Source organism: Canis aureus, chromosome 3, assembly GCF_053574225.1.
Source record: "Canis aureus isolate CA01 chromosome 3, VMU_Caureus_v.1.0, whole genome shotgun sequence".
NCBI classification, from domain to species: Eukaryota; Metazoa; Chordata; class Mammalia; order Carnivora; family Canidae; genus Canis; species Canis aureus.
The window spans coordinates 56,883,417-56,908,258 of NC_135613.1; the positions used below are offsets into that span (position 1 = coordinate 56,883,417).

The 24,842-nt window shown below is 57.7% G+C and overlaps 3 protein-coding genes across 4 annotated transcripts; 2 read left to right on the forward strand and 1 right to left on the reverse strand.

Annotated features, from left to right (window-relative positions):
• Window positions 1-116: 116 nt before the first annotated feature.
• YBX2 (Y-box binding protein 2) lies at window positions 117-5,684 on the forward strand. The gene is made up of 9 exons (XM_077892937.1): window positions 117-408; window positions 1,000-1,063; window positions 2,456-2,489; window positions 3,350-3,439; window positions 3,820-4,104; window positions 4,280-4,383; window positions 4,623-4,803; window positions 5,075-5,159; window positions 5,295-5,684. The coding sequence occupies exons 1-8, from the start codon at window positions 132-134 to the stop codon at window positions 5,123-5,125; spliced, it is 1,086 nt and encodes a 361-aa protein (XP_077749063.1). The 5' UTR covers window positions 117-131; the 3' UTR covers window positions 5,126-5,159; window positions 5,295-5,684.
• On the reverse strand, window positions 5,321-12,153 carry SLC2A4 (solute carrier family 2 member 4). Of its 2 annotated transcripts, none has more exons than XM_077892933.1 (11): window positions 11,894-12,153; window positions 10,464-10,580; window positions 10,187-10,359; window positions 9,974-10,098; window positions 9,746-9,861; window positions 9,490-9,652; window positions 9,219-9,406; window positions 8,958-9,062; window positions 8,748-8,849; window positions 7,671-7,874; window positions 5,321-7,232 (listed from the first exon to the last, which is right to left on the reverse strand). In XM_077892933.1, exons 1-11 carry the CDS (start codon window positions 11,924-11,926, stop codon window positions 7,026-7,028), a joined length of 1,533 nt encoding a protein of 510 aa, XP_077749059.1. In that variant the 5' UTR covers window positions 11,927-12,153; the 3' UTR covers window positions 5,321-7,025. The 2 variants fall into 2 exon arrangements, with proteins under 2 accessions (XP_077749059.1, XP_077749058.1); XM_077892932.1 differs by lacking the exon at window positions 11,894-12,153 and adding an exon at window positions 11,078-11,191.
• Window positions 12,154-22,431: 10,278 nt separating this feature from the next.
• Window positions 22,432-24,699, forward strand: CLDN7 (claudin 7). The gene is made up of 4 exons (XM_077892945.1): window positions 22,432-23,117; window positions 23,843-24,007; window positions 24,129-24,213; window positions 24,310-24,699. Exons 1-4 carry the CDS (start codon window positions 22,895-22,897, stop codon window positions 24,470-24,472), a joined length of 636 nt encoding a protein of 211 aa, XP_077749071.1. The 5' UTR covers window positions 22,432-22,894; the 3' UTR covers window positions 24,473-24,699.
• Window positions 24,700-24,842: the final 143 nt, after the last annotated feature.

Consider the following 24,842-nt stretch of genomic DNA (forward strand, 5'->3'; position numbering starts at 1 on the left):
GGCGAGGCTCGGGGCGCGAGGACCGAGCCGGGCGGCGGGTTCGCGAGCCGGGGGGAGGGGCCGGGGCGGTGGCGGCGGCGGAGGAGGCGGAGGCGGAGGCGGCGGCGGGGGCCGGTACCGGACCCGGCGGGATGAGCGAGGCGGAGGCGGCAGCGGTGGCGACAGCGGCCCCCGCGGCGACGGTGCCCGCGACGGCGGCAGGGGTGGTAGCGGTGGTGGTGCCGGTGCCCGCGGGGGAGCCACAGAAAGCAGGCAGCGGGGCGGGCGGCGGCGGGGTCGGAGCCGCCTCGGGCCCCGCTGCTGGGACCCCCTCGGCGCCGGGTCCCCGCACCCCTGGCAACCCGGCGACGGCAGCCTCGGGGACCCCCGCGCCCCCGGCCCGGAGTCAGGCGGACAAGCCGGTGCTGGGTGAGGGGAGGGCGCGTGCCAGAGCGGCTCTACGGGGTCGACGGGCTGGGGGAGGGGCGTCGCGGAGCCCACGCGATGCAGGAAGCCGCCGGAGGCTGGCCTGGCGCCCGAGGCTCAAAGGACTAGCTGGGCCAGGGGGCGGCTGACCAGAGTGGGTTCCCCTGGTGGGCAATCCTGCCGTGCCTTCCCGACTGGTGCCCTGGGCACGCCCCCTGCGGCGGGAGGCTCGGCCTAGTCCCAGCCGAATCCCAGCCTGGGAAGCAGGTGCACCGGGAACCCTTTGGGAGGGCAGGAACCGGTGGGCCGGGTGAGTACCTGGTTCTAGGTGAAGGGCCGGGCTTTGTAGCTCAGGAGAAATGTGACTTAGAGTTGGAAGAGTCTCGAAAGCCTGAGCCCCCTCTGTGTGGGCGCCTCCGTTTGGTGGACCTGGGATCAGAATGCCTTAAAGCTAGCCACTGGGTGAAACCCGGTGGCTTGAAGTTAAGCTTAATAGGTAAAGGGAGGTAGATTCGATTTGGAGTGTTTCCAAACTGAGCCCAACCCCATCTCTTCCCCCCACCTTACTGCCCCCACTGCATCTCTGCCTGGCAGCAATCCAAGTCCTGGGCACTGTCAAATGGTTCAACGTCCGGAATGGTTACGGATTCATCAACAGGTATCTTAGAAACCCAGGGAGGGGGTGGCAGGGGTGTCTTCCAATCTGGCCCGTGGGACTGGACACCTTCCCCACCTCCTCTCTACCCCTGCTGAGGCACATGGTTGCAATGTCCAGCTGACGCTGATTGAAAGCATTTAACCGCCGCACAAATGGGGGCAAGATGAGCCTCCTCCACATCTCCGAGGGCAGCAGAGAGTTAATGATCTAGGAACTTGGCAAACCTGGCTCGGAGCCACCTGGCTTGCCTGTCTCACCTTGTGGTTTAGTTTGCTTCGCCTTTGGGGCAGAATGTACCTGCTGTCTGCGCCTCAGGGCTCCGGGCTGGAATCCTCCCTCATTTCCTGTTTGGGGCGGCTGGAGGAGCACTCCCCTGACTCATCTCCCTTAGAGGGCTGCTGGCTCATTTGAATCCCCCCACCTGATGGGGCTGTGGGCTGGTGAGGGGGGTGGCTGTTGGGGAAGGAAGCCAGCCCTGCCGGTTCCCTTCAGCTGGGCAGCCCCAATCCCCCCACCCCAATCACTACTGGGAGGGGCAGTAGTGGCAGATTCTGAGCAGAGCCAGGGCTCCCCCAGTGGGCCCTTCCCCATGTCCGCAGCCGGCCTGGCCCAGCCCTCCTGGGAGTCCCTGGTTCCCTCTTAGCAGCCTGACCTTTGTGCAGCTCCAAGTGCTTTAAAGCTGGAACATTTGATCTAGGGAAGGATCCCTCTCTAATTCTGGAAGCTGAGGGCTCCTGGGACGTTCTGAAGGAAAACCTTCACATCCCCCCACCCCTGCCATGGGGTGCTGGGATCAAGTGGGGGTAACGAGCAAGTCATGATAGAGAATGGCCCAATACTCTTTCTCACTCTCAGTCTCTCAGTTTGTTGAGCCCGGGGCCTGCCCCTGGGGCTCACCTCCTGGCTGAGGGTGAGAAGCAAGTCCTGGGGGAGTTCCGAGCAGGATCGTGCCAACTTGTCCCATTCTCAGACTTGTTCTGCACCCCTATCCAGGCTGCTCTTTATCCCCCTTTCCTGACTGCAGAAGGGAAGGGCTGAAGAGGGATTTTGCAGCCATGGTGGGGGTTGGAACAGAGGGGTGTTGGCCTGGAACAGTTAGACTGAGCACTGCCAGGCTCTAAGGTGCCCCAGGGGCAGAGGGGCGAGTCCTCAGCAGGTGCAGAACTTGCCCGACTTCTTCAAGGTGACTTTGCCTGTCCTCCACCCTTAGGGAGCTCAGGGCTTTCGCTGAGGTTTTTGGTATACTTCTCACCAGTCTCTGGCTCTTGTCACACTGGGCCCCGTCTACCCCCAAGGAGTCAGGGGAGGCTGGTGAGGGTGGGCCTGCTGCTTTTAGGGCCGGGCTGGGAGGCCTCACCAAGAGCACCCCATAACCAGCCCCCTGTTCTGCAGGAATGACACCAAGGAGGATGTCTTTGTTCACCAGGTAAGAGCTAGGTTGGTTTGGGGAGGGTGTGGAGGGAACCCACCCTCTCTCTGAAGGTCTTTGCTGTAATCCTTAGCAGCACACAGCGGTTTCCTGCTCTTCCCCTCACGACAGCATGGCCAGGAGAAATGGCTTCCCCTCCCCCTCCATCAGGTGCCTGTATTCCCCACCATTGGCCCCACTTGTGTCAGGTTGTGTCTGTGAGGAATGAACTTGTTGCCCTCTGGCCGTGGCATGCTCACTACCTACACCGGGACCTGGTAACACAAGGACGAGTCCTAGGCAGCATGCGGAGGGAGCCGACACAGGCTAGAATACTTGGGTGTGGTGGTTCTCAAAGTGCTGTCCCCAGCGGCAGCAGCATCACCTGTCGTGCAAACTCTCAGGCCCCACCCCAGACCTGCTGGCTCAGGCCGACTTGGGGGCGGAGCCCAGCAATCTGTTCTAACGAGCTCTCCAGGTGATGCTGATGCAGGCCCCGGGGTGAGAACCACCACTCTGGTGGCAGAAGCTCTGAGGTAAGCAGCATGGTGCGTTTTGCTGGCTTTGCAACTTAAGACTGTCTCTGCCTTTTGTTTCGCTGAGTTCCTGTCTCTGGCCTCCCTCTTCAGAGCCTCTGAGGGGTAAAGGGAGGAGGGAGTGTGTTCCGGGGACCGGGCTCGGGGCACCAACGCTGGGAGGCGCCTCCTGGGTCTTGGCTTATCCCCTACTAAACTTGGCCCGCCTCCACCCTCACCCTCGGGCTGGGCCGCAGGGATCGTCGCTGGTGAACCGAATGGAGCAGGGTGGCGGACCCAGCAGGGGTGAGGGAGGCTCCGGGCTCCCTGCCCTCACCTTTCTCCTCGCCTTTCCCCTGCCAGACGGCCATTAAGAGGAACAACCCCAGGAAGTTCCTGCGCAGTGTCGGAGATGGGGAGACGGTGGAGTTTGATGTCGTGGAGGGAGAGAAGGTTCGGGCTGCCGGAGAGAGCCCCCCCCCAGAACCCCCTTCCTTGGGCCAGTCAGCCCAGGCCATGGGAGGACAGCACTGCCTTCCCCACCCTGGTGTCCTAAGGACTGAGTCCCTCTGGTCACTTGATGACATTTGGGTTTCTTTGTCATGCACCAAGCACTCCCAGTCTGTTTTCCACGTGCCATGTCCCCTAAGGGTCCTGAGTCCACAAGGGTCCAGTGGCAGCAGCTACCCTCCTGGAAAGTCCCCTGGAGGAGGCCAGGAGACAGCAGCCGAGGAGGAACTGAATGGGGACCTTGGTTAGAAGAAGGGGAAGCAGGTTTGGGGAGGTGTGTGTGGCTGAGTGGGCACTCACTGTCCCACCTGCTTTCTCCCCAGGGTGCAGAAGCTGCCAATGTAACTGGGCCCGGGGGCGTGCCAGTGAAGGGCAGCCGCTATGCCCCCAATCGTCGCAGGTTCCGCCGATTCATCCCCCGGCCTCGTCCAGCTGCCCCGCCACCCATGGTGGCAGAGGCTCCATCAGGTGGGACAGAACCAGGCAGCGAGGGGGAGCGAGCTGAGGACTCTGGGCAGAGGCCCAGGCGGCGGCGCCCACCTCCCTTCTTCTACCGCCGGCGCTTTGTGCGAGGCCCTCGGCCCCTCAACCAGCAGCAGCCTATAGAGGTGGGAGTCCTGGGACGCAGAAGCTGCTAGCACACCTGGGAGGGAGGGGGCATCCGTGAGGACAGAGACCTCCGGGGCTCCCGAAGAAGGGGAGGAGGGCCGGGATGGGTCCCCGAGGCTGGGATCCTTGGCGACAGGTGTTGTCCCAGCTCCCCCAGGTCTCGTGTGTTCCTAGGGCACTGACGGGGTAGAGCCCAAAGAGACCGCTCCATTGGAGGGAGACCAACAGCAAGGAGATGAGCGGGTCCCCCCTCCCAGGTTCCGGCCTAGGTACCGAAGGTGAGACCCCCTTTCTGGGCCCAGCTTCCCCTTGCCTTCCAGGACTGGTCCCAGTGGGAGGGGGCATAGCAAGTCTTGGTGGCAGTGGCAGGGGCCTGGGCAGCTCAGTGGTGGCTGCTTAGGTGCCCAGGGAGACGGAGAGCAGGCCAGGCCCCCTCTGCCCGGGAAGCCCTGGGAGGGAGGGAGACAGAACACACGGGCTCCCTGCCCCCTCCAGGGTCCCCCACTTGTCTCCCCAGGCCTTTCCGCCCCAGGCCACCCCAGCAGCCTACCACAGAAGGTGGGGATGGTGAGACCAAGCCCAGCCAAGGCTCCACTGATGGTTCCCGGCCTGAGCCCCAGCGCCCACGAAACCGTCCGTACTTCCAACGGCGGCGGCAGCAGCAGCCCCCCGGACCCAGGCAGTCCACAGCCCCAGAGGTGAGGGCCTGGGCTGCTAGGACTGGAGAGTAGGAGTAAAGGCCCTGCCTGTTCCCCACACACACACACACACCAGTGAGCCAGGTGGCCCGGTCCACCACGTCCAGCAGGCGCCCCCCACCCCCAGACACCCCTCTCGCTCTCCCTGGAGTCACGGCCCCACTTGTGAATGTGAACTAGGGAGGAATGGGAGGAAAAAGGTGGGAGAACACTGAAGTTGGGGGGTGTCAAGAATGAGAGGGTCTCAAGTGACTGCCCCCCTTCTCTCCAGACCTCGGCCCCCATCAACAGTGGGGACCCCCCCCCCACCATACTGGAGTGACTCCAACATGAAGGACCCCCAGAGCTACCATCTGGTGAGTTGCTGTGCCTGGGGCGGGCTCAGCAGAGGGGGGCCCTGGGGTGCAGGGAGGGGTCACAGGCTGGGAGCCTGGGGCACACGGGGGCGGGGGTCCTCCAGTCACATTAGTCCGTGTCCTTCTCTCTCTCAGGTTATCTGCCAGTTTTTCCAGCTGCCTTCTACCCAACCCAGCACCCCCTCCCCCTTCCCAGAATTCATGACATCAGAACACCGGCTTTCCCCTTTTCCTTGAGACTCAGGAGGGCCGAAGCAACAGCCTTTTGCTTTTTCTCTCTCCCCTACCAAGGGGTGAAGGAAGGGATCCATCCTATTGTTCAGAGGCACCAGCTCCCTCCCCTAAATCAGGCTGAGAAGGAACCAGCCAGCTCTTACCTCCTCCTGGTTGTTTTCTTTCCCACCCCAGTTTATTTTTTGTCCCCCCCCCCGCCCACAACCCCAGCCCCTACCTCTGAAGCCATTTTATGAACTGTCATGTGCCACCTGAGCCTCCAGTAAAAACAAAAAACAGGCTTTCCCCGTGGTCTTGGTCTCTGCCTCTTCTCTGTGGAGAATTGTTGGTAACTCCCTGCTGAAGGGGGCGGCAGAGGATGGGGCGCAGGGGTGGGGGGCAGGAGGCAGGGCCGGGGTGTCTCTAGGCCTGCAGCTCTGGGCTGTGAGATTTCACTTCTCTCAGCTGAAACCTGGGGCTGACCTCTCCTCTGCAGAAAGAGGGTTCTGGAACGTGCCCAGGGCAGCTTCTGCTACTTGGGACTAAACTTACTGAGCATTTACTGTGTTAACAAAAGCAATGATCAGGGGTACCCAGCTGGTCAGTTGGTGGAACATGCAACTCTTGATCTTGGGGTTGTGTGTTCAGGCCCCACATTGAGTGTAGAGCTTAGTTTAAAAAGTGGGGACTGAAAAAATAAAAAGGGGGGCTGACTAGAAGCATAAGTGGGGGCAGAGTGAGCACATCCAGAGGCTTCTTTGGCAGCTGGGGAGAGACGCTGTGGTCCATCCAGCCCCTCCTGGGTGCCTCACAGCAGGATGCCATCACGTACAGTGACTTTATATATCCATCTATACATACATATATACATTTAGTACAACAGACCTTTGGTTTCTTCTCCCCACCCCTTTTGCAAACATATACAAAAATATCTGAAGGCTCCTCCTACCCCGTGTTTACAGGCAGCCTTTCAAATCCTCCTTTCCCTTAGTTGGTCAAAAGCTTGCGGGCGGCACACCCTTCAGGAGGGGCGAGGGGACAAGAGCGGGGCTCCCCCTCTGCGGCCTGGGGGAGCAGGCCCTCTCCCCTTGCATGGGCATATGGCCCTCCAGTTGAGTGAGAGGGCTGAGCCTGCCAGGAGGAGTGAACTGAGGCCTTGGGAGGTGCGGCCTGTCAGGGGTCAAGACGGGACCCCCTTCACCCAGAGTCTATGTGGCAAGAATTCAGAGAAAGTGCCAGAAAGTAGGAGGAGCCCAAGGTGGCAGGAAGCTGTTTGTCTTCACCGGTCCTGCTCCCTGACCAAAGAGTCGGCCCTAGGGCCTCTCCTCCCTGCAGCCCCCTTCTCTAGCGAGGGGCGAGAATATTCTGGAGCTGAGGCCGGGTGCGGGTGGGGTGGGCTACAGAGGAGGAAGGGGATGAGTGGCCAGAGTGGTCCACCCTGATGGCCACAGCCTAACCATGACACATAAATAATCCAAGAGTCACACGAGGGGAATGAGGGGGTGCTGAGACCACCCTTCCCTCCGGCTTCCCAGTTCCATCAGGAAGTAACAGGGAAGAGAGGGCAAAAGTGCTGCATAGGAGAGGTCTCCGGTGGGGGGCGGTGGGGGGGGGGGGACGAGAGCATAGCCCTCCCACCCCTGCCCTGGCCCCTCAGTCATTCTCGTCGTCAGGTCCTAAGTAATCGAGTTCCGTGCTGGGCTTCACCTCCTGCTCTAGAAGAGACGGTGTCCGGCGGAAGTCAGCCGAGATCTGGTCAAAAGTCCGGCCTCGGGTTTCAGGCACTTTTAGGAAGGTGAAGATGAAGAAGGCGAGCAGGAGAACCGCGAACAGAAGGAAGACATAGGGCCCCATGGCCTCCTGGGACAGGTGAAGAAAGAAGTGTTGAGGAAGGGGAGGTCCTGGCGGCAGGGGGGCTCCACAGACATCTCCACAGGTAGATGGCTCCTCTGTGGGGCAAGTGAGACCCCAGGAACAAGGGAAGAAAGGCGTCTCTGTGCCCCACCTGCTATCATCACCCTCCCCTGGTTGGAGAGCAGTAGCCCTCTGCAGTACAAGTGTGCAGCTGGTAATTCTGGTCTGTTCTGGCACAGTGGGTCTTGAACACCCCTCTCTCAGTACCCCACATACTTCAGCCCCCTTCCCTCCTTCCGTAGTGGTTGAGCAGGTGGTTTTCAGGGCCCATAGGGCCCACCAAAGTGATCCCCAGACAGGAGTGGGGAAAGCAAATGGGCTGGCTGTGACTTGCTGCCCTCTGGCCTACGGGGTGGGAGTGGGGACACGGGCCAGGGCACCTACCGCGATATACTGGAAACCCATGCCAATGATGAAGTTGCTTGTCCAGTTGCAGAAGCCAGCCACGGCCATGGCGGCTGGGCGGGGGCCCTGGCTGAACAGCTCGGCCACGATGAACCAGGGAATGGGGCCCGGGCCAATCTCAAAGAAGGCCACAAAGCCAAAGATGGCCACGATGGAGACGTAGCTCATGGCTGGAAGCCGCTCCTGGGGCAGGCAGGGAGGGAAAGGACTTCAGGTCATGTCTCTCTGGATCTTAAGTTGCCCTCAGTGCAGAGACCTGAAAACCCCTCCCAGCAGCTCACAGAGGAGCCTGCCACCCTAGGTGACAGCAGGCCTTTCATTGACCAGTTCTGAGTGTTGACCCTCAGCAGGCTGCCCTACTGCCCTACTCGGGGCACAGGCAATGTTAACACCCTCTTGGATGTTAGGATGGTCAGTGCTCTCTTGGTTCTAAAAATTGGGTCCCAGGGGCGCCCGGGGGGCTCAGTGGTTGAGCGTCTGCCTTTGGCTCAGGTTGTGGTCCTGGGATTGAGTCCCGCATCGGGCTCCCCGCATGGAGCCTCCTTCTCCCTCTGCCTGTGGCTCTGCCTCTCTCTCTGTCTCTCTCATGAATGAATCAATCAAATCTTTAAAATAAAATGAAGTTGGGGGATCCCTGGGTGGCGCAGCGGTTTAGTGCCTGCCTTTGGCCCAGGGCGCAATCCTGGAGATCCGGGATCAAGTCCCACGTCGGGCTCCCGGTGCATGGAGCCTGCTTCTCCCTCTGCCTGTGTCTCTGCCTCTCTCTCTCTCTCTCTGTGTGTGTGACTATCATAAATGAATAAAAATAAAAAAAAAAAAAGAAAAATGAAGTTGGGTCCTTAGGAATGATTGTTTCTGAGACTGGACACTGGATTTCCTTCCTGGCTGCCAGAAGTGTGCTAGAGCTTTCTCCCAGAGGGGACAAGAAGTGCAGCCTGGGACCCTCGGGAGCACACAGGCCAGCCCCAGGATCAAAGGCATGTTCCAAGGACACAGCCTCTTGGGGTAGTTCCCATGGGTTGGGCCTCTGGTCCCTTCCTGCTCCCCAGGCCTCACCAGCAGAAGCAGGGCTATGGTCATCAAGATGGCACAGCCACACATTCCTGCCAGGCCCAGGAGATGGAGTGTCCGACGGCCAGCCCGCTCGACCAGGAACACCTGCAGGGAAAGTCAGGGCTTGGCAGGGGCCTCCAGGGCCCAGGAAGTGGGAAGGACTGGGAGGGGCAGCCAGGGGATGTGGAGCCAACAGTGGGTGCCAGCAGTTACCGAGACCAAGGTGAAGACTGTGTTGACCACACCAGCTCCTATGGTCGCATAGGCTGGCTGCCCGACCCCTGCCGTCTCGAAGATGCTGGTTGAATAATAGAAAACCTATGGGGGGAGAAGGAGAGGGGGTGGTGGGCACGTCCCTTCCTTGCAGCCACAACAAGCCCCACTGACCCCGACTCTGGACAGAGGAGGCTTGCTGCCTTTTCCCCATCTTTGGGGCCGTCCCCCTGCCCCACCCAGAGGTTGCCTCCTACATACGGCATTGATGCCTGACAGCTGCTGGCTCAGCTGCAGCACGACAGCGATGACCAGAGGCTGCCGGTGGGTGCGGCTGCCCAGGAGCTGTAGCAGGGACAGGGGCCGCTCCCGCTCCAGCTTCCGCTTCTCCTCCTTCAGCTCAGCCAGTGCCCCAGATACATCAGCCCAGCCGGTCAGGCGCTTCAGACCTGCAGGGGAGGAGAGTCAGGGCTGAGAGGACAGAGAGGGTGCCAGGCAGGACAGGAGCTTGCAAGATGGGGTGGAAGCTCACTCTTTCTGGCAGGCCCCTCTAGGTTCCGGATTATGTAGAGGTAGCGAGGGCTCTCTGGGCAGAAGGGCAGCAGGACCAGCTGCAGGAGGGCAGGCAGCACTGTGATGCCCAGGAGGAGTGGCCATAGGGTGGTAGTGCCCAGCATGGACTCTAAGCCCAGCACCTGTGGGAGAAGCATGGGAAAGAGGGCAGGCCACTCAGCCCTGAGCCCCACTCAACCCCCTGCCTAGCCACCCAGAAGGCCAGGCCCAGTCACCTGGGCGATCAGAATGCCAATGACGATGGCCAGTTGGTTGAGTGTCCCCAAGGCGCCCCGCAGGTGAGTGGGGGCGATCTCCCCCACGTACATGGGCACCAGCCCCGATGTGAGCCCTGAGCAGAGGGAAGAAGAGAGGGCTGTGGGCAGCTGGCCACTCCCACCCCCAAGCTCAGTGCTGGTGGAGGACAGTGGGATGCTGGGCAGGGCCATGCTGCCCGTCGGTACCTGAGTAGGCGCCAATGAGGAACCGCCCAAGAATGAGCATCTCGTAGGAGGCAGCAGCATGGGCCAGGCCCATGAGGGCACCCCCCAGCACCGCCAGGACGTTGTTGACCAGCATTGCCCTCTTCCTGAGAGGCAAAGAGCGAGTGGGAGAGTTCGGGTGCCATGTAGCAGCCCCCCTCCTGCCCAGCCCACCCTCACCTGCCAGCCCCATACCTTCCCAGCCACTGAGAGATGATGCCAATGAGGAAGGAGGAGATCATGCCACCCACAGAAAAGATGGCCACTGAGAGAGCCCAGAGAGTGGTGAGGGTGCCCGGTGGAATGGAGCTGGGCCCCTGGGGCCCCTGCCTCCCCAGCCATGTCTCATTGTAGCTCTGTTCAATCACCTGGCGGGGGTGGGGAGACACGGAGCAGTGAACACTTACAGAGACATCCCTGCCTGCTGTCCCCTGTTGTCCCCAGCCCACCGTGCCAGCCGCAAGCCCCTCACCTTCTGTGGCGCATTAATGACTCCGATGTTATAGCCAAACTGCAGAGAGCCGAGCACAGCAGAGAACACGGCAAGGACCAGGGTCCCAGTGACTCGCTGCTGAGGGGGTTCCCCGTCCTGGGGGGTCAGAAGCAGAGAGGAGGCAGGTCACACGGAATCAAGATTTCTTTCCTCCATCCCGGGGGCCTGGGCCCAGCCAGAGCCTGAAGATGCTGGGTTCCATCCAACACGTTGGGTGAGGGAAACTGGACCATATTAGGAATCGAGCAAGGATCTCAGTGTAAACAGGAGCAGGAAGCACCCAGTAACCAGGCATGAAGGGGAAACTGGATGTCTGAGTCCAGCAAGCTGGGAAATGTTTGAGGGCCTTGGCCTCACCATTTCTAGGTGACCTTGGGGGCAGGCTTGGCCTTAAGACTGGAGTTCAGATTTGTGTGACCTTGGCCAAGTCACTTCCCGGCTCTGGAGCTAGGTTTCCTCTGTGTTAAGAGAGGAGGTAGGGGTGGGCGGTGTTGCCTGCTTTGTGTAGATGTCTGTGCAAGTGAGAAATATCAAAACCCAATGCTAAGGGTATTCCTGATTGCACTCCATTCCTAAACCTGCCAGTGCCTTACTGTGGGGGCTTCGGTCCTCTTTCCTCCCCTCAGGGCTTCACTCAGCGCGCCACGGGAGGCCCCCAACAGACTCAAGAGAGGTACTTCCGAAAAGGACATCTCGGTCATTCCTCCCCGCATTCAGCCCTTGGGGTGGCCTCCCGTGTCTCCGCCCCGGCCTCCCTTCCCCCTCCAGGCTCCGACGACGCAGGGCGCGGAGGGGGGGGGGGCTTCTGCCTGGGAGCGCCGGTGCCCAGGGGATGGGGGCGGTGGCGGCGGTGGCCGCTTGCTGGCGGCACAGACTGTCTCCAAGCGGAAACCTGAGCTGGTGGGGGGGGGGGGCTGCCACTCCCCTCAGCCCCTCCACCAACCGTGGGGCCAAGGGAAAGTTCAGTGTCCTGGAGGACCGCCAGGGGTGGGGGTGGGGGCCCATGGGTGCCTCCGCTCCTCGAAAAACTTCCCGCGATCTGGGACACACGGGCAGCTCCAGGGGGACAAGAGTGTCCTGGACCTGCTTTCTGCAGCCAGATCCAGGGGGCAGAGTGTCCCCGATCCCCGTGTGCCGCGCACTGGAGAAGGGGACGAGCCCTGGATTTGGGGACTCCCGCGGCTGCCCGTGCCCACTGACGGCCCCCACCCAGACCCACTCAGCCTCTTCGAAGGATTGGAATCGCACAGTCACGGGTTGTCCAGCCCGGGTATAAATAGCCAGGCCCCCATCCCCCCCTGCCCCCCGCGCCTGCGCAGGGACCGCCCCCTAGCTGACCCCATCGGCGACCCCAGCCCGAGAAAAGTGGGCCCTGTGCCCCCGTCCCGCCCCCGCGTGCTGAACCCTACTTCCGAGCCGATCTGCTGGAAGCCCGACGGCATCTTGTCTTAGGGACCCGATGCGCAGGGACCGCGGTTAACAGGGAGGCGACTGCGAGGTCCGCGGCCCGGGCCTGGCGGGCAAAGGGCGCGGGGGCGCCGGGCGTCCTGGAGCGGCGTGCGGAGGGCGAGCCTGGCGGGACCCACTGTCGCGGGCCAAGGATCCAGAGAGCGGCTGGGCTCCGGGGGATCTGGCGGAACCGGGCTGGGGGGAGAGACCCGAAGAGCCCCCGCTGCCCCCACGGGCCACGCCCTTCGCAACACCCATTGGCCAGGAGCCCGCACACCCCAGGAAGCCACGCCCCTCCCCGCTCTCGGGGTTTGGAAATTTGGCACCGGGGGGAGCGGGCCCGCCCGCGAGGCCACGCCTCCCCAGAGATCCCGGGGAGACACGCCCCGCGCGCGCCGGGCCGCCTCCCGCGGCGAAGTTTGGGGACAGGGGTCTCGGGACCCAGGAGGCCCCGCCCCACCTCGAGTGCACAGGGGCTCGGGGCTGCGGAGGCCCCTGGAAGGTCCGGCGCCGCGGGCTGGGGGGGCGCGGGGTCCGAGAGGAGGGGATGCGGCAGGTCCGCCGGCCCCGGGAAGATTCGCGCGAGGTGGCAGGGGAGCACTGGCCTGGAGTAACCCCCCGCGGCTATTTTTAGCTCCCACGTTGGGAGACGCCAAATGTCAGGTCCCGGGTGTCCCGGCCTGTCCCCGGGCGGGGGAGGGCAGGGCGACGGAGCCTTAAAGGGTCCGAGACACGCTTCCCACGCGGGGCTGGCCCCGGGGCACAAGAGATTCCGTTCCCAGCGTCTTGGGCGTCTGGGCTCGGTGGTCCTCCCTTCGTGTGTCCGTGCTCCAGGCCCTGCCCATCTGTCCCTTCCCCTACACGCGTTCCCCACGCTGGTTCCTGGGGGCGGCCCTAGAGGCCGCTGCTCACACCAACCACGCCACCAGCCTGAGGTCCCCGAGCTGCCTCGAACGTGCCGGCCGCGTGGACCACTTAGACACGCTCTCTGGAGGCCGCTCCGGGTCTGAACCTGTAGCGAGGAGGGCGCGACCTAAGAGTTGGCGCGTCCTGAGCGGAGCGCAGCGGTCGGCGCGGCCAACCGGCCTCCGAAGCACGGGACTGTGGTGCCACCTGGAGGGAGAGCGCAGATCCGCCGCGGATGAGGGCAGAGTCGTAGGGTGAGGGGAGGCGTCCCTCCCGGTTCCTCCCCGGCAAGGCTCCCATACGTGCTCCATCTGTAGCTCGGGATCCCACGGTTGGGCTGCCACCTGCACCAGGCAGCTCGCGTGCGCCGCACGTGCGAACCTGTTCCTCCTCCTTAGGGCCCTCACACCGGTGGATGTCCCGTTGGCCACCCTGTCGCTCCTGTGAGAATACTGGAGGTCGAGCTCCACTCCTCTCCTCTTCCACCCCTGCCCCCCATCCCCACCCTTATCCAGTTATTAACCGCATCGGTGTGCTGACCTCCTAAGCTCATGTTCATCTGATTTTCTCCACCTGTACAGCTGCCACTTGGATCCAGACCATCATGACCCCCTGCTCCTTCCTTCCTCTTAGGAGGAGGGCTGAGTTCAATGTAAAAAAATCACTCATCACCCTTGCCCCAAAAGTCAATGGTTCTTTGCTGCCCCTACTGTCAAGTTCAAACCCATTGGGGCGCCTGGGGGGCTCAGAGGTTGAGCATCTGTCTTTGGCTCAGGGCATGACCCCGGGGTCCTGGGCTCGAGTCCCATATTGGGCTCCCCTCAGGGAGCCTGCTTCTCCCTCTGCCTGTGCCTCTGCCTCTCTTTGTGTGTCTCTCATGAATAAATCAATAACATTTTTTTTAGAAAAAACACCCCCAAAACCAGTTCAAACCCCTTTTCAGAGTGACCAAAGCCTCCTGCCTTCCTTGTCATATCTCTGCCTCACCTTCTAGTTCTACTCAACACCTAACTCCTTATACCCAGAACACATTATGCCATCTCTCTCCTGGGTGCCTCTGATGGACAAAAGCCTCAGGCTGGAATACTGGAGGACTCCTATTCACCCTTCAAAACATGCTCATGCCCTTTGTGAAATCTTTGTTGGCTTCCTCCAGGAGAAAGAAAAGAAAAGAAAAGAAAAGAAAAGAAAAGAAAAGAAAAGAAAAAAGAAAAGAAAAAAGAAAAGAAAAGAAAGGAAGAAAGAAGAAAGAAAGAAAGAAAGAAAGAAAGAAAGAAAGAGAAAGAAAGAAAAAAGAAAAAAAGCAAACCATGTGTCCCCAGTGTAGTAGAGTGTCACCATTTCTTTCCAATAGGACAGCCTTAAGAGAAGGTCACTTTGTTTACCGCTATGGACCTAGCACCCAGCCTAGCAGTTGGCACCTAGCAAATGCTGAATGGATGAAATGAGGGGTCTGGTCCTTATAGCCAATAGAGCAGGTTGGGGGGTGATCACACAATGACCCTTCTAGGGGTTTAACCCCCTCCCCACCCCACCCCCAGAAAAGTAGAATCAAAGTAAGTCAGAGCTAGAAGTAGATAGATAGGGTAGTTTGGAAGTGATGGGGAAGTAGAAGAGGAAATGAGAGAGAGCAGGAGAGCTGGCAGGGAGGAGGAAGAATGGCCTGGAAGGTGGGAGCGAGGGTGCTGATAGAAGATGGGAAGGGAAGGAGAGGCACAGGACGCAGGGCAGGGAGGGGTGGCGAGGTGAGGACCTTGGCTGGGGACCAGGGGTGTGGATCTTGCCGAGTGATCTTTGGCTCATTCAATGGAACCAGCTGCAGCCCTTCCTAAACTCTGCCTTCTGCCCCGGGGGGCGGGGGGGGCCTCATCCCCTTGGGCTTTTGTCTGCCAAGCTCCTGGGACCACTGCCTTCTGCTCAAGGCAGGTAAGAGATTGGCGGGGGCCGGCGGGGGCGGGGGGCAGGCAGCAAAGCGGGGGACCCCTACAGGCACACTGGCTCCGGCTCCTACTCCACAGGCCCACTTTGCTTCCAGGTCCTGTAGGGCAACCTTGCTTCTGGACTCCAGCAATGCTGCTGCCCTCCTTGTCTCTTTGCCCCATGTTGTCTCTAGATCAGGGTCTTATCTGCAGAGGATCGAATTCACGACACAGTTCTTTGGGCATTGTGTTCTCTGACCTGTGTCTTATTTTATTTTATTTATTTATTTGTAAGATCTTATTCATTTGAGGGAGAGCACACAACGGGGGGGGGGGGGCGGGCAAAGCGAGAGGGATGAGTAGACTCCCCGTCAAGCAGCGAGCCCAACGCAAGGCCAATCCTGGGACCCTGAGATCATGACCTGAGCCGAAGGCAGATGCTTAACTGACCGAGCCACCCAGGCATCTCCCTTATTTTTATTTTATTTATTTATTTATTTATTTATTTATTTATTTATTTATTTATTTATTTATTTAATGATAGTCACAGAGAGAGAGAGAGAGGCAGAGACACAGGCAGAGGAAGAAGCAGGCTCCATGCACCAGAAGCCCGACGTGGGATTCGATCCCGGGTCTCCAGGATCGCGCCCCGGGCCAAAGGCAGGCGCCAAACCGCTGCGCCACCCAGGGATCCCTATTTTATTTATTTATTCATGAGAATACACAGAGAGGAAAGAGAGAGAGGCAGAGACACAGGCAGAGGGAGAAGCAAGCTCCATGCAGGAAGCCTGACGTGGGACTCGATCCTGGGTCTCCAGGATCACGCCCTGGGCTGTAGGTGGCGCTAAACCGCTGAGCTACTGGGGCTGCCCCTTATTTTTATTTTATTTTACTTTATTTTATTTTTAATTTTTATTTATTTATTTATGATAGTCACACACACACACACAGAGGCAGAGACACAGGCAGAGGGAGAAGCAGGCTCCATGCACCGGGAGCCCGACGTGGGATTCGATCTCGGGTCTCCAGGATCGTGCCCTGGGCCAAAGGCAGGTGCTAAACCACTGCGCCACCCAGGGATCCCCTTATTTTTATTTTAAAAGAGATTCTCGTGGATCCTGAATAAGGATTTGTGTGTGTGTGTGTGTGTGTGTTAACAGCTTTATTGAGGTGTTGACAAACAATAAACTCCACATGTGTTCAAATGTACAATTTGGTAAGTTTTGACAAATGTCTACACCCATGGAACTGTCATCAAGAGAATGAGCATATTCATCTTCCCCCGGCAAATTTCCTTGTATCTCTCTGTAATCCCTCCCCACCGCCCTTGCACCCCACCCTAAGCAGCCAGTGCTGTCCTTATAGAACACTTTGCATTTTCTGGAATTTCATGCAAATGGAAACATACAGAATTTACTCTATCTCTCTTTTTAAAAAAAGTTATTTATTTTAGAGAGAACAAGAGCACGAGTAAGGGGAGGGGCGGGGGGAGAAAGAAATCCCAGCAGACTACCTGCGGAGTGTGGAGCTGATCTCAATCTTGGGCTCCATCCCACCACCCTGAGATCATGACTTGAGCCGAAACCAAGAGTCAGCCACACAACCTACTGACCCGCCCAGGGGCCCCCAGATTGTACTGTTGTCTGGCCTCTTTCACTTTATGGATTTATTTTGAGATTCATATGTGTGGTTGTGTGTATCAAGAGTTCATTCCTTTTTATTCCTGAAGATTATTGATTCAATTATCAATAGTAGCCAGTCTGGTTACCCATTCACCTGTTGCTGTCATTTGGGTCACTTCCAGTTGTAGGCTCCTATGGATAAAACTGCCAGGACCATTCAGGTACAAGTCTTTGTATGGACACTGTGCTTGCATTACTCTTGGAAAAGAACTAGAACAACTAGATTATATTACAGACATATCTGTAAATTTGTATGAACCTGTTTTCTAAAGTGGTTGTACCATTTGTCATTCCCCTCAGCAAGGTGTGAGAATTTCTGTTTCTTCACACTCTCACTAACACTTGGGATGGTAAGGCCTTTAAAAGTCAGAATGGGGGGGGCCTGGGTGGCTCAGTCGGTTAAGTTTCTGACTTTTGGGGATCCCTGGGTGGCTCAGCGGTTTGGCGCCTGCCTTTGGCTCAGGGCGTGATCCTGGGGTCCTGGGATCGGGTCCCGCATTGGGCTCCCTGCGTGGAGTCTGCTTCTCCCTCTGCCTGTGTCTCTGCATCTCTCTGTGTGTCTCTCATGAATAAATAAATCAAATCTTTTAAAAAAAAGTTTCTGACTCTTGATTTAGGCTCAGGCCATGATCTCAGGGGTCATGAAATCAGCCCCACATCTTGTTCCCTGCTGGGCATGCAGTCTACTTAAGCTTCTCTCTCTCTCCGTCTGCCCCTCACTGCTCACACGCTCTCTATCAAAAACTAAAATAAGTAAAATTAAAGAAATAAAATAAGGGATCCTGGGTGGCTCAGTTGCTTGGGCGTCTGCCTTCTGGCTCATGTGACGGTCCTGAGGTTCTGGGATCAAGCCCCCACATGGGGCTCCCTGCTCTGTAGGGAGCCTGCTTCTCCCTCTCCCTCTGCTGCTCCCCCTGCTTGTGCTCTGTCTCCCTCTGGTGGTTAAAGAAATAAAATCTTTATAAATGAATAAATGAATAAATAAATAAATACCAGAATGGAGTATGAGATTTTAATCCAATAAATGAAAATTTCTTTGGATTTGTAATATTTCTCAGTTCAATGGATGAAAGATATGTCTTACTGCAGTTTCATCTGGTGATTTATAGTTTGGAAAATCTGTTGAAACACTTGTTGCATCCTGGCTTTCTTCTCTTGTAAATGTCCTTGTTGTATACTCTGCTCCTTTTCTCTTGGGAGTTTTTTGTTTTTTAAGATTTTTTGTTTTTAAGATTCTTTTCTCTTGGGAGTTTTTTGTTTTTTAAGATTAAGAGGAAGAAGCAAGCTCTATGCAGGGACCCCGACGTGGGACTCGATCCCAGGTCTCCGGGATCACGCTCTGGGCTGAAGGCAGCGCTAAACCGCTGGGCCACCGGGGCTGCAGTCTTGGTATTTTTCTTGTGACTGGCAAAAAGTTTTTTAAAAATGACATCAGGGGATGCTCAGATGGTTAAATATCTGCCTTTAGCTCAGGTTATGGTCTCTGGGTCCTGGGACTGAGTCTCATGTGGGGCTCATCAGGGAGCCTGCTCCCCTCTCTCCCCCTGCATCTCCTCCTGCTCATGCTGTGTCTCTCTCTCTCTATCTCAAATGAATAAATAAGATCTTTTAAAAAATGACATCTGTCCTTCGTCAGATTTGCACTTTGCAAATATTTTCTCTCATTCTGTCATCTGCCCTTTAATTATTCTTTGGTGAACTTCAATATAAATCCTTAAATAATAGATTTTCCCCTTATGGTTTGTGATTTGGAAAATTTGCAAATGTTTTGTTCCATCTCTGTACCACAAAACTGTTCTATTCTTTTGCATTTTATTTCAACAACTCTGCAGTTTTAGTCTTCATATTCAGGTGATATTTATTTATTTATTTATTTACTTATTTACTTATTTTTAAGTAACCATTAGGCTACACGTGGGGCTCGAACTCACCACCCCAAGATCAAGATCAAGAGTTCCATATTCTTGGATGCCTGGGTGGCTCAGTGGTTGAACATCTGCCTTCAGCTCAGGTAGTGACCCCGGGGTCCAGGGTTTGAGTCCTGCATCGGGCTCCCCGCAGGGAATAAATAAATAAAATCTTTAATTAAAAAAAAGAAAATTATATGGTTATCTCAATTGCTAATTTTATTTTTTTAGGCTTACTTTCCTTCTTTCCCAATTTATATCCACAATATAACACATAAAACATTCTCTTTTTTTTAAATTTTTATTTATTTATGATAGTCACAGAGAGAGAGAGAGGCGCAGAGACACAGGCAGAGGGAGAAGCAGGCTCCATGCACCGGGAGCCCGATGTGGGATTCGATCCCGGGTCTCCAGGATCGCGCCCTGGGCCAAAGGCAGGCGCCAAACCGCTGCGCCACCCAGGGATCCCTACATAAAACATTCTCATGCAAATATATTAAATCATTTCTCTCTGTTCTTAGCAAAATCCCAATCCTGGTTAAGTTCGCCCATCCATCTATTTGCTCCTTGAACCCAACCATTCACCTGAAGCTACTAGAGCAAAATAACCACAGTGATGTTGACTGGTCACACTTTAACTCAGTGGCTCTTAACTGGGACCCATTTTGCCTGTCCCTTCATTTGGACATTTGGCAATGTGTCTGGAGCCATTTTAGATTGTCACACTGGGGCACAGAGGAGGGTTCTACAGCATCTCATCAGTGCAAGTCAACAATGCTGCTAAATGTCCTATAATGTACAGGACAGTCACCTACAACAAAGAATTATCTGCTCCTGGGGCGCCTGGGTGGCTCAGTTGGCTAAGCATCTGCCTTCATGCCTCAGCTCATGATCCTGGAGTCCTGGGATTGAGCCCCACATTGGGCTCCCTGGTCAGGGGGGTGTCTGCTTTTCCCTCTGCTCCACCCCACCTCATGCTTGTGTGCGCTCTCTCTCTCTCTCTTTCTTAAATAAATAAATAAATAAATAAATAAATAAATAAATAAATCTTTTTTAAAAATTCAAAAAAAATTATCTGGCTCCAAATGTCAAAGGTACTGGGGTTGAGAGATCCTGCTTTAAATTAATACTACAAAGTTGCAAAGGCTAAATTGACATGGGATTCCAGCACTTGGACATTCCCTTTACCTACAACATGGTCTTTTCTCTCAGCTGGCTCCTTATTTTATGGTGACTTCCTGGGAAGTTCTCCCTGATGTCTAGAGTGGACCCAACCTCATCACACTGCCCGTCTTATTGCCTTTAAAACATGCACCATGTTCTTTTTGTCCCTGTGGTCTGTTTCCTCCCTCTAGAATCTAAGTGACATGAGTGCAGTGTCCTCATCTCTCCTGTTTCGGCGTCAAGCATGGTGTCTGGTACGTTATCCAGGAACACGGAAAATATCTGCTGAGCAAGTAAATGAAGATATTGTTCACTTTTTGTTTCTTCATTCGTTCATCAAATATTTATTGGCGATAAACCCAGACACATCGACAGTGGGAGACTGACATTGAATAAATAATCACGCAGAGTAAATAGTCTGAAACCATGATATGATAAGAATTTTGAAAGTTAAAGCTGGAGTAGTGGTGATATGACTCAGTCTGGGGCGGGGTGGTCAGGCCAGGCTTTCCAGGAGAAGTGATATATAAGCTGATCCCTCAGGGATGAGTCGGGTAGAGGAAGGCAGGTCAGGAGCACAGAGAAAAGCATCTAGGCATAGGGAACAGAGTGTGTGAAGGGTACTTTGGTGGGCGGGAAAGTAATAGATGTCAGAGGTGGAGAGAAGGCCAGTGGGGCTGAGGCCCGGTCTGATAAGCCACAATATGGCCTTTATTTGCCAAATCCATGGAGCAAGAGGAGCAGAGGCATGACATTGGAAGATTTTACGGATTTAAAAAAAAAGATTTTTATTTATTTGAGAGAGAGAGAGAGAGCAAGCAAGCACAAGTAGGAAGAGCAGTACCAGCTGAGCAGGGAGCCCCACGTGGAACTCGATCCCAAGACCCGGGGATCATGACCTGAGCTGAAGGCAGATGCTCCACCGACTGAACCACCTGGCCACTTCAATTTCAAGGATTTTAAATTTATTTTTTTTTAAAGATTTGATTCATTTATTCATGAGAGACACACAGAGAAAGGCAGAGACACAGGCAGAGGGAGAAGCAGGCTCCCTGCGGGGAGCCCGATGAGGGACTTGATCCCAGGACCCTGGGATCACGCCCTGAGTCGGAGGCAGACACTCACTCACCAAGCCACCTGAGTGCCCCGATTTTAAGGATTTTAAACTGAAAGTAGCAAGACCTAAGTTTGAAACACACACACACAAGTTTCCTTCTGGATAATGGATTTTGGAAGGAAAAGCAGGGAAGCAGGGATGCTGGTTTGGAGGCACTGGTGGTACGCAGGCAGGGGGTGACAGTGGGTGGGCCTGAGGTAGTGGCAGTGAGCTTGGAGACAAACTGGATATAGGATGGTAACAAGAAACATGTCATTTTGGAGCCGGAAAGCACCTTAACAAAACCCAACTCACCATTAATCAAAAAAGTAGAAAAATAAAAACGAACAACAAAGAACTCATCGAAGTCTGCATTTTGTAGAAGTGCAGGGAGATGAGCTCAGTCCCGGGGCCCTTTAATATTTTTACTGCATAAAAGGAGAGCCTTACGGAGAAATGTTTCAAAGGGGGAAGACAAACGGAAAATGGGAGAGAGTGGAGGTAAAGAGAAAGAGAAATGGAGAAGAAGATGGGAAGGTGTGAGTCCAGGAGTGGGAGCAGAGGAGAGGAGGGTGCAGAGGGCTCTGGGCGAGGGGGCAGGGGTGTGGTGCGGCTGGGCTCCCGAGAAGGGGCTCCAAGGGCGACTCAGAAGGGGTGCGGAATGGGACGGAGGAAAGGCAGGCAGGGGAGATGACACGAGGCGAGGGCGGGATGAGCTATTGGAGACACTCGGTAGAGATGTCCACAGGGCGGTGGGGGCAACAGTCTGGGAAGCGTGGGAACAGAAGCCCAAGGGCCACCTGGGGTTCTGAGGGCCGCATCCAAGGCCACCGGGGAGCTGGGTGTTGGGGAGACAGTGCCGCCAGAGGATGGGAAGAGTGCAGTCAGGTCTGGGCTCGAAGGAAAAGGAAACGTGTAGTAGGGCTGGAGGGAGGGGGAAGCCAGAAAGTGGATGGGTTCTGGAAAGATTCCAAGGGAGGGGAATGACAGGTGTGGCCAAGAATCTGACCCAGGCCTTACCCTGCTCCCCACCCTCTGCTGAACTTCTGGCCTCCGAGTTTTTGTCCTTTTGCTAGGAAGGAGCCTCGAGGCAGGGGGGACGGTGATCGCCGGTGGGGGTGGGGCGCAAAGGGCCCAGGCAAGAGTTGTGTCAGGGATAGAGATTGGCTCGGAGAGCCACGAAGATGGGGGTATCGGGGCGCCCTGCCTGGGAGCAGGATGTCAGCAGTGGGGCAGCACAGAAGGAGGTGGGCAGCGGGCGCAGGGCGGTGGCTCTGGGTATGGAGACTCCCAGGAGGGTGCCGAAGGCAGCAGGGTTCTGAGGATTGGAGCTGGGGCTCCTGAAGCTGGGGACGGTTGGGATAGCCAACTGAAAAAAAAAGAGCAGAGGGTGGGGGTGAAAGTAGGGCAGGGCCAGGAATACACCTCGAGTAGAAACCAAGAGTCCCTGCGGGAGGGGGGAGGGTAGGAGGAGAGAAGGAGCCCAGAGCGTCCCTCCACAGCTCTGGTTCCATAGTACCCAGGCTCACCTGCTGGGGAGAGGGGAGGGGGCACCCTGGCTCCCGAGGGAAGTCCTGTCTCGAGGGGCTGACTTCGAGCGTGGAACTCCCAAGAAGCCTCCACCTCCTCCCCACCAGCGGCCCGAGCCGGGCCAGAGAAGGGGCGTGACCCTGGCGCTCATGTTTCTTCCTCTTCACCTGGGCCCGGAGGGGTGGGGGCCAGGACTTCCGGCTCAGGTGAGTGTCCCTTTGGTGACGTCAGGTCACCCTCGGCCGCCCCTCCGGTCCCGCCTGCCCCGCGCTCCCGGTGCCCGCGGGGGCGCGCCCCTGACGCCCTACATATACTCAGGTGCGCCGCACCTGTCCGCCCGCACCTGGCTGCTCGCGGCTGAGCAGCCTCGCCCTCTCCCTGCAGCCCCAGGTCTCCCGCCCAGGGCACTTTGGGGACCTCCAGCCTCCAGGACGGCGCGGACACTGCCCGACTGCCTTTTGTATGAGTAGGGTCGCCCAGAGCGCCGGAGGGGACCGCCCGGCCTTCGCGGATCGCTCTTTGGACCGCCGGTCCTCGAGCGGAGCCTCTTCCTCCAGCTGAGACCCTCGCCCCGCCGGAAGGATCGATTTATTTTCTCCGGGTGACAAAAAGATTTGGGACCACCGACCCAAACCTTCTCTTTGGGTGACTTAAGACTCCGCCGCAAGTTGTCTTTCCGTGGGGCCGCCCCCCAAATTTGCTTTGTTTCACCGCAGGGTCGCCCACCCGGCGTCCCCAACCTCATCCGAGGGCGAACATGGCCAACTCGGGCCTGCAGCTGCTGGGCTTCGCCCTGGCCCTGGTGGGCTGGGCGGGCCTGGTGGCGAGCACCGCCATCCCGCAGTGGCAGATGAGCTCGTACGCGGGCGACAACATCATCACGGCCCAGGCCATGTACAAGGGGCTGTGGATGGAGTGCGTGACGCAGAGCACCGGCATGATGAGCTGCAAAATGTACGACTCGGTGCTGGCCCTGTCGGGTAAGGCCGCGGGGCCGACGGGGCCGACGGGGCCGACGGGGCGGCCGAGCCGGGCGGGGTGTGGGGTGCGGGCTGCCGCGGCCCGACGCCCGGGGTTGCTGGGGAGCGGGTGGGGAGGAGGAAGCGGAAGCGGCCGCGGCGGGCAGGGGCGCGGGAGGGCCGCGGGCCCGGGTTCCAGCGGCTGCTCGTCGGCCTGCGCGCCCCTTGGACCCTCCCCCGCCGCCCCGCGCAGGTGGCGGCCTCCGCCTCCCGCCCTTTTCTCCCGGACAAAAGGTGGCGCGCGGCGGAGGCCGCAGGGTCGGCGAGGGGCCGTGCGCTCCGTCAGACGGGCCGCCGGCGGCGGCCTGTAATCTTATCGGCCGATTAGCTGAAGCCACAAACCCGGTGGCCACGATAGCGGGGTCAGCGCTGGGCCGCGGGCCAGACCGTGTGGCCCGCGGGGGTCTCCGGCCTCCGCCTCCGCTCCCTCCGCTAGGCCGGTCCTCCCCTTCCCCCCAAACCCCGGGCAGTTTCATCGAAACCCTTGCGCCCCGGGCGGGTCCCATGGCCGGGAGAGGGCGGGGCGGGGCGGGAAGGCCGCGGAGCCGGGAGGGGCAGGATCCACCGGCTCGGTCCGAGGCCGCCGCCGGAGGGGCCCCAGGCTGGAGGGGCCCCAGGCTGGCGGCCCGAAGGCGGGAGCCGCGCACACTTCCCGCAGTGAGGGCGTCCTAACCCCTGCTCCGCAGCGGCCTTGCAGGCCACCCGTGCCCTGATGGTGGTGTCCCTGGTGCTGGGATTCCTGGCCATGTTTGTGGCCACGATGGGCATGAAGTGTACCAACTGTGGGGGAGACGACAAAGTGAAGAAGGCCCGAATAGCTATGACCGGAGGCATCATTTTCATTGTGGGAGGTGAGCAACAGGCCCCAGGTGGGCTCAAGGGCCTTCCCCTTGTGTCCTGGAGTGAGGGTGCACCAGGTGCTGGTTTGGGGTCACCTAATACACCCGAACCACTGAACCACTCTATCTCCAGGTCTTGCTGCCTTGGTAGCCTGCTCCTGGTACGGCCACCAGATTGTCACGGACTTCTACAACCCCCTGGTCCCCATGAATATTAAGTAAGTATGAGAGCCTTGCCTCTTGAGGGGACATAGGTCTACGTTCCTGGTGTCTGGAAAGGCAGGATTTCTGACCCCAACCCCCTCTCTCCGTAGGTACGAGTTTGGTCCTGCCATCTTCATTGGCTGGGCAGGGTCTGCTCTGGTCATTCTGGGAGGTGCCCTGCTCTCTTGCTCCTGTCCTGGGAGCGAGAGCAAAGCTGGGTACCGTGCACCCCGCTCCTACCCTAAGCCCAACTCTGCCAAGGAGTACGTGTGAGCTGGGACCCCCCCCCCCAGCCCCAGCCTGGCAGCCTCTGGTGTGCCCAGGTGCTGAAATGACCTGGGGGGCAGAGCTCAGCCCATGGGTGGGGTGTGGAACTGGAGCCTCGCCTCATCACCCCGCACACCATGTACAGTTCCCAGGGTGGGGGTGGGGTGGGGTGGGGGAGACAAAAAGGGAGGATGTGCTTTTTGTACAGTAATAAAAAAAGTATGTTTTGGAAAGTACGTTTCTTTTTTTTCCCCGTCAGGGCCTTTACTTTCTTCCACCCCAAATCTTTGCGGGGAACCTGGAACCTTTAAATGTGCCGGCTTCCGCTTAAAACATGTACTGTTCTCTCTGCGCCACTGTTCCTTGTCACTCAGGC

What these genes read in the sequence shown, in the direction of transcription:
- YBX2 (XM_077892937.1), top strand. Translation starts at nt 132, where the DNA reads ATGAGCGAGGCGGAGGCGGCAGCGGTGGCGACAGCGGCCCCCGCGGCG. An exon ending in ATGTCGTGGAGGGAGAGAAG is followed by an intron (nt 3,440 to 3,819) that starts GTTCGGGCTGCC and finishes CTTTCTCCCCAG; the next exon opens with GGTGCAGAAGCTGCCAATGT. An exon ending in ACCAGCAGCAGCCTATAGAG is followed by an intron (nt 4,105 to 4,279) that starts GTGGGAGTCCTG and finishes GTGTGTTCCTAG; the next exon opens with GGCACTGACGGGGTAGAGCC.
- SLC2A4 (XM_077892932.1), bottom strand. Translation starts at nt 11,185, where the DNA reads ATGACCGAGATGTCCTTTTCGGAAGTACCTCTCTTGAGTCTGTTGGGG. An exon ending in TTGGCATTCTGATCGCCCAG is followed by an intron (nt 9,653 to 9,745) that starts GTGACTGGGCCT and finishes CTTCTCCCACAG; the next exon opens with GTGCTGGGCTTAGAGTCCAT. An exon ending in CCATAGCCCTGCTTCTGCTG is followed by an intron (nt 7,875 to 8,747) that starts GTGAGGCCTGGG and finishes TGCCTGCCCCAG; the next exon opens with GAGCGGCTTCCAGCCATGAG.
- CLDN7 (XM_077892945.1), top strand. Translation starts at nt 22,895, where the DNA reads ATGGCCAACTCGGGCCTGCAGCTGCTGGGCTTCGCCCTGGCCCTGGTG. An exon ending in CTCGGTGCTGGCCCTGTCGG is followed by an intron (nt 23,118 to 23,842) that starts GTAAGGCCGCGG and finishes CCTGCTCCGCAG; the next exon opens with CGGCCTTGCAGGCCACCCGT. An exon ending in CATCATTTTCATTGTGGGAG is followed by an intron (nt 24,008 to 24,128) that starts GTGAGCAACAGG and finishes CTCTATCTCCAG; the next exon opens with GTCTTGCTGCCTTGGTAGCC.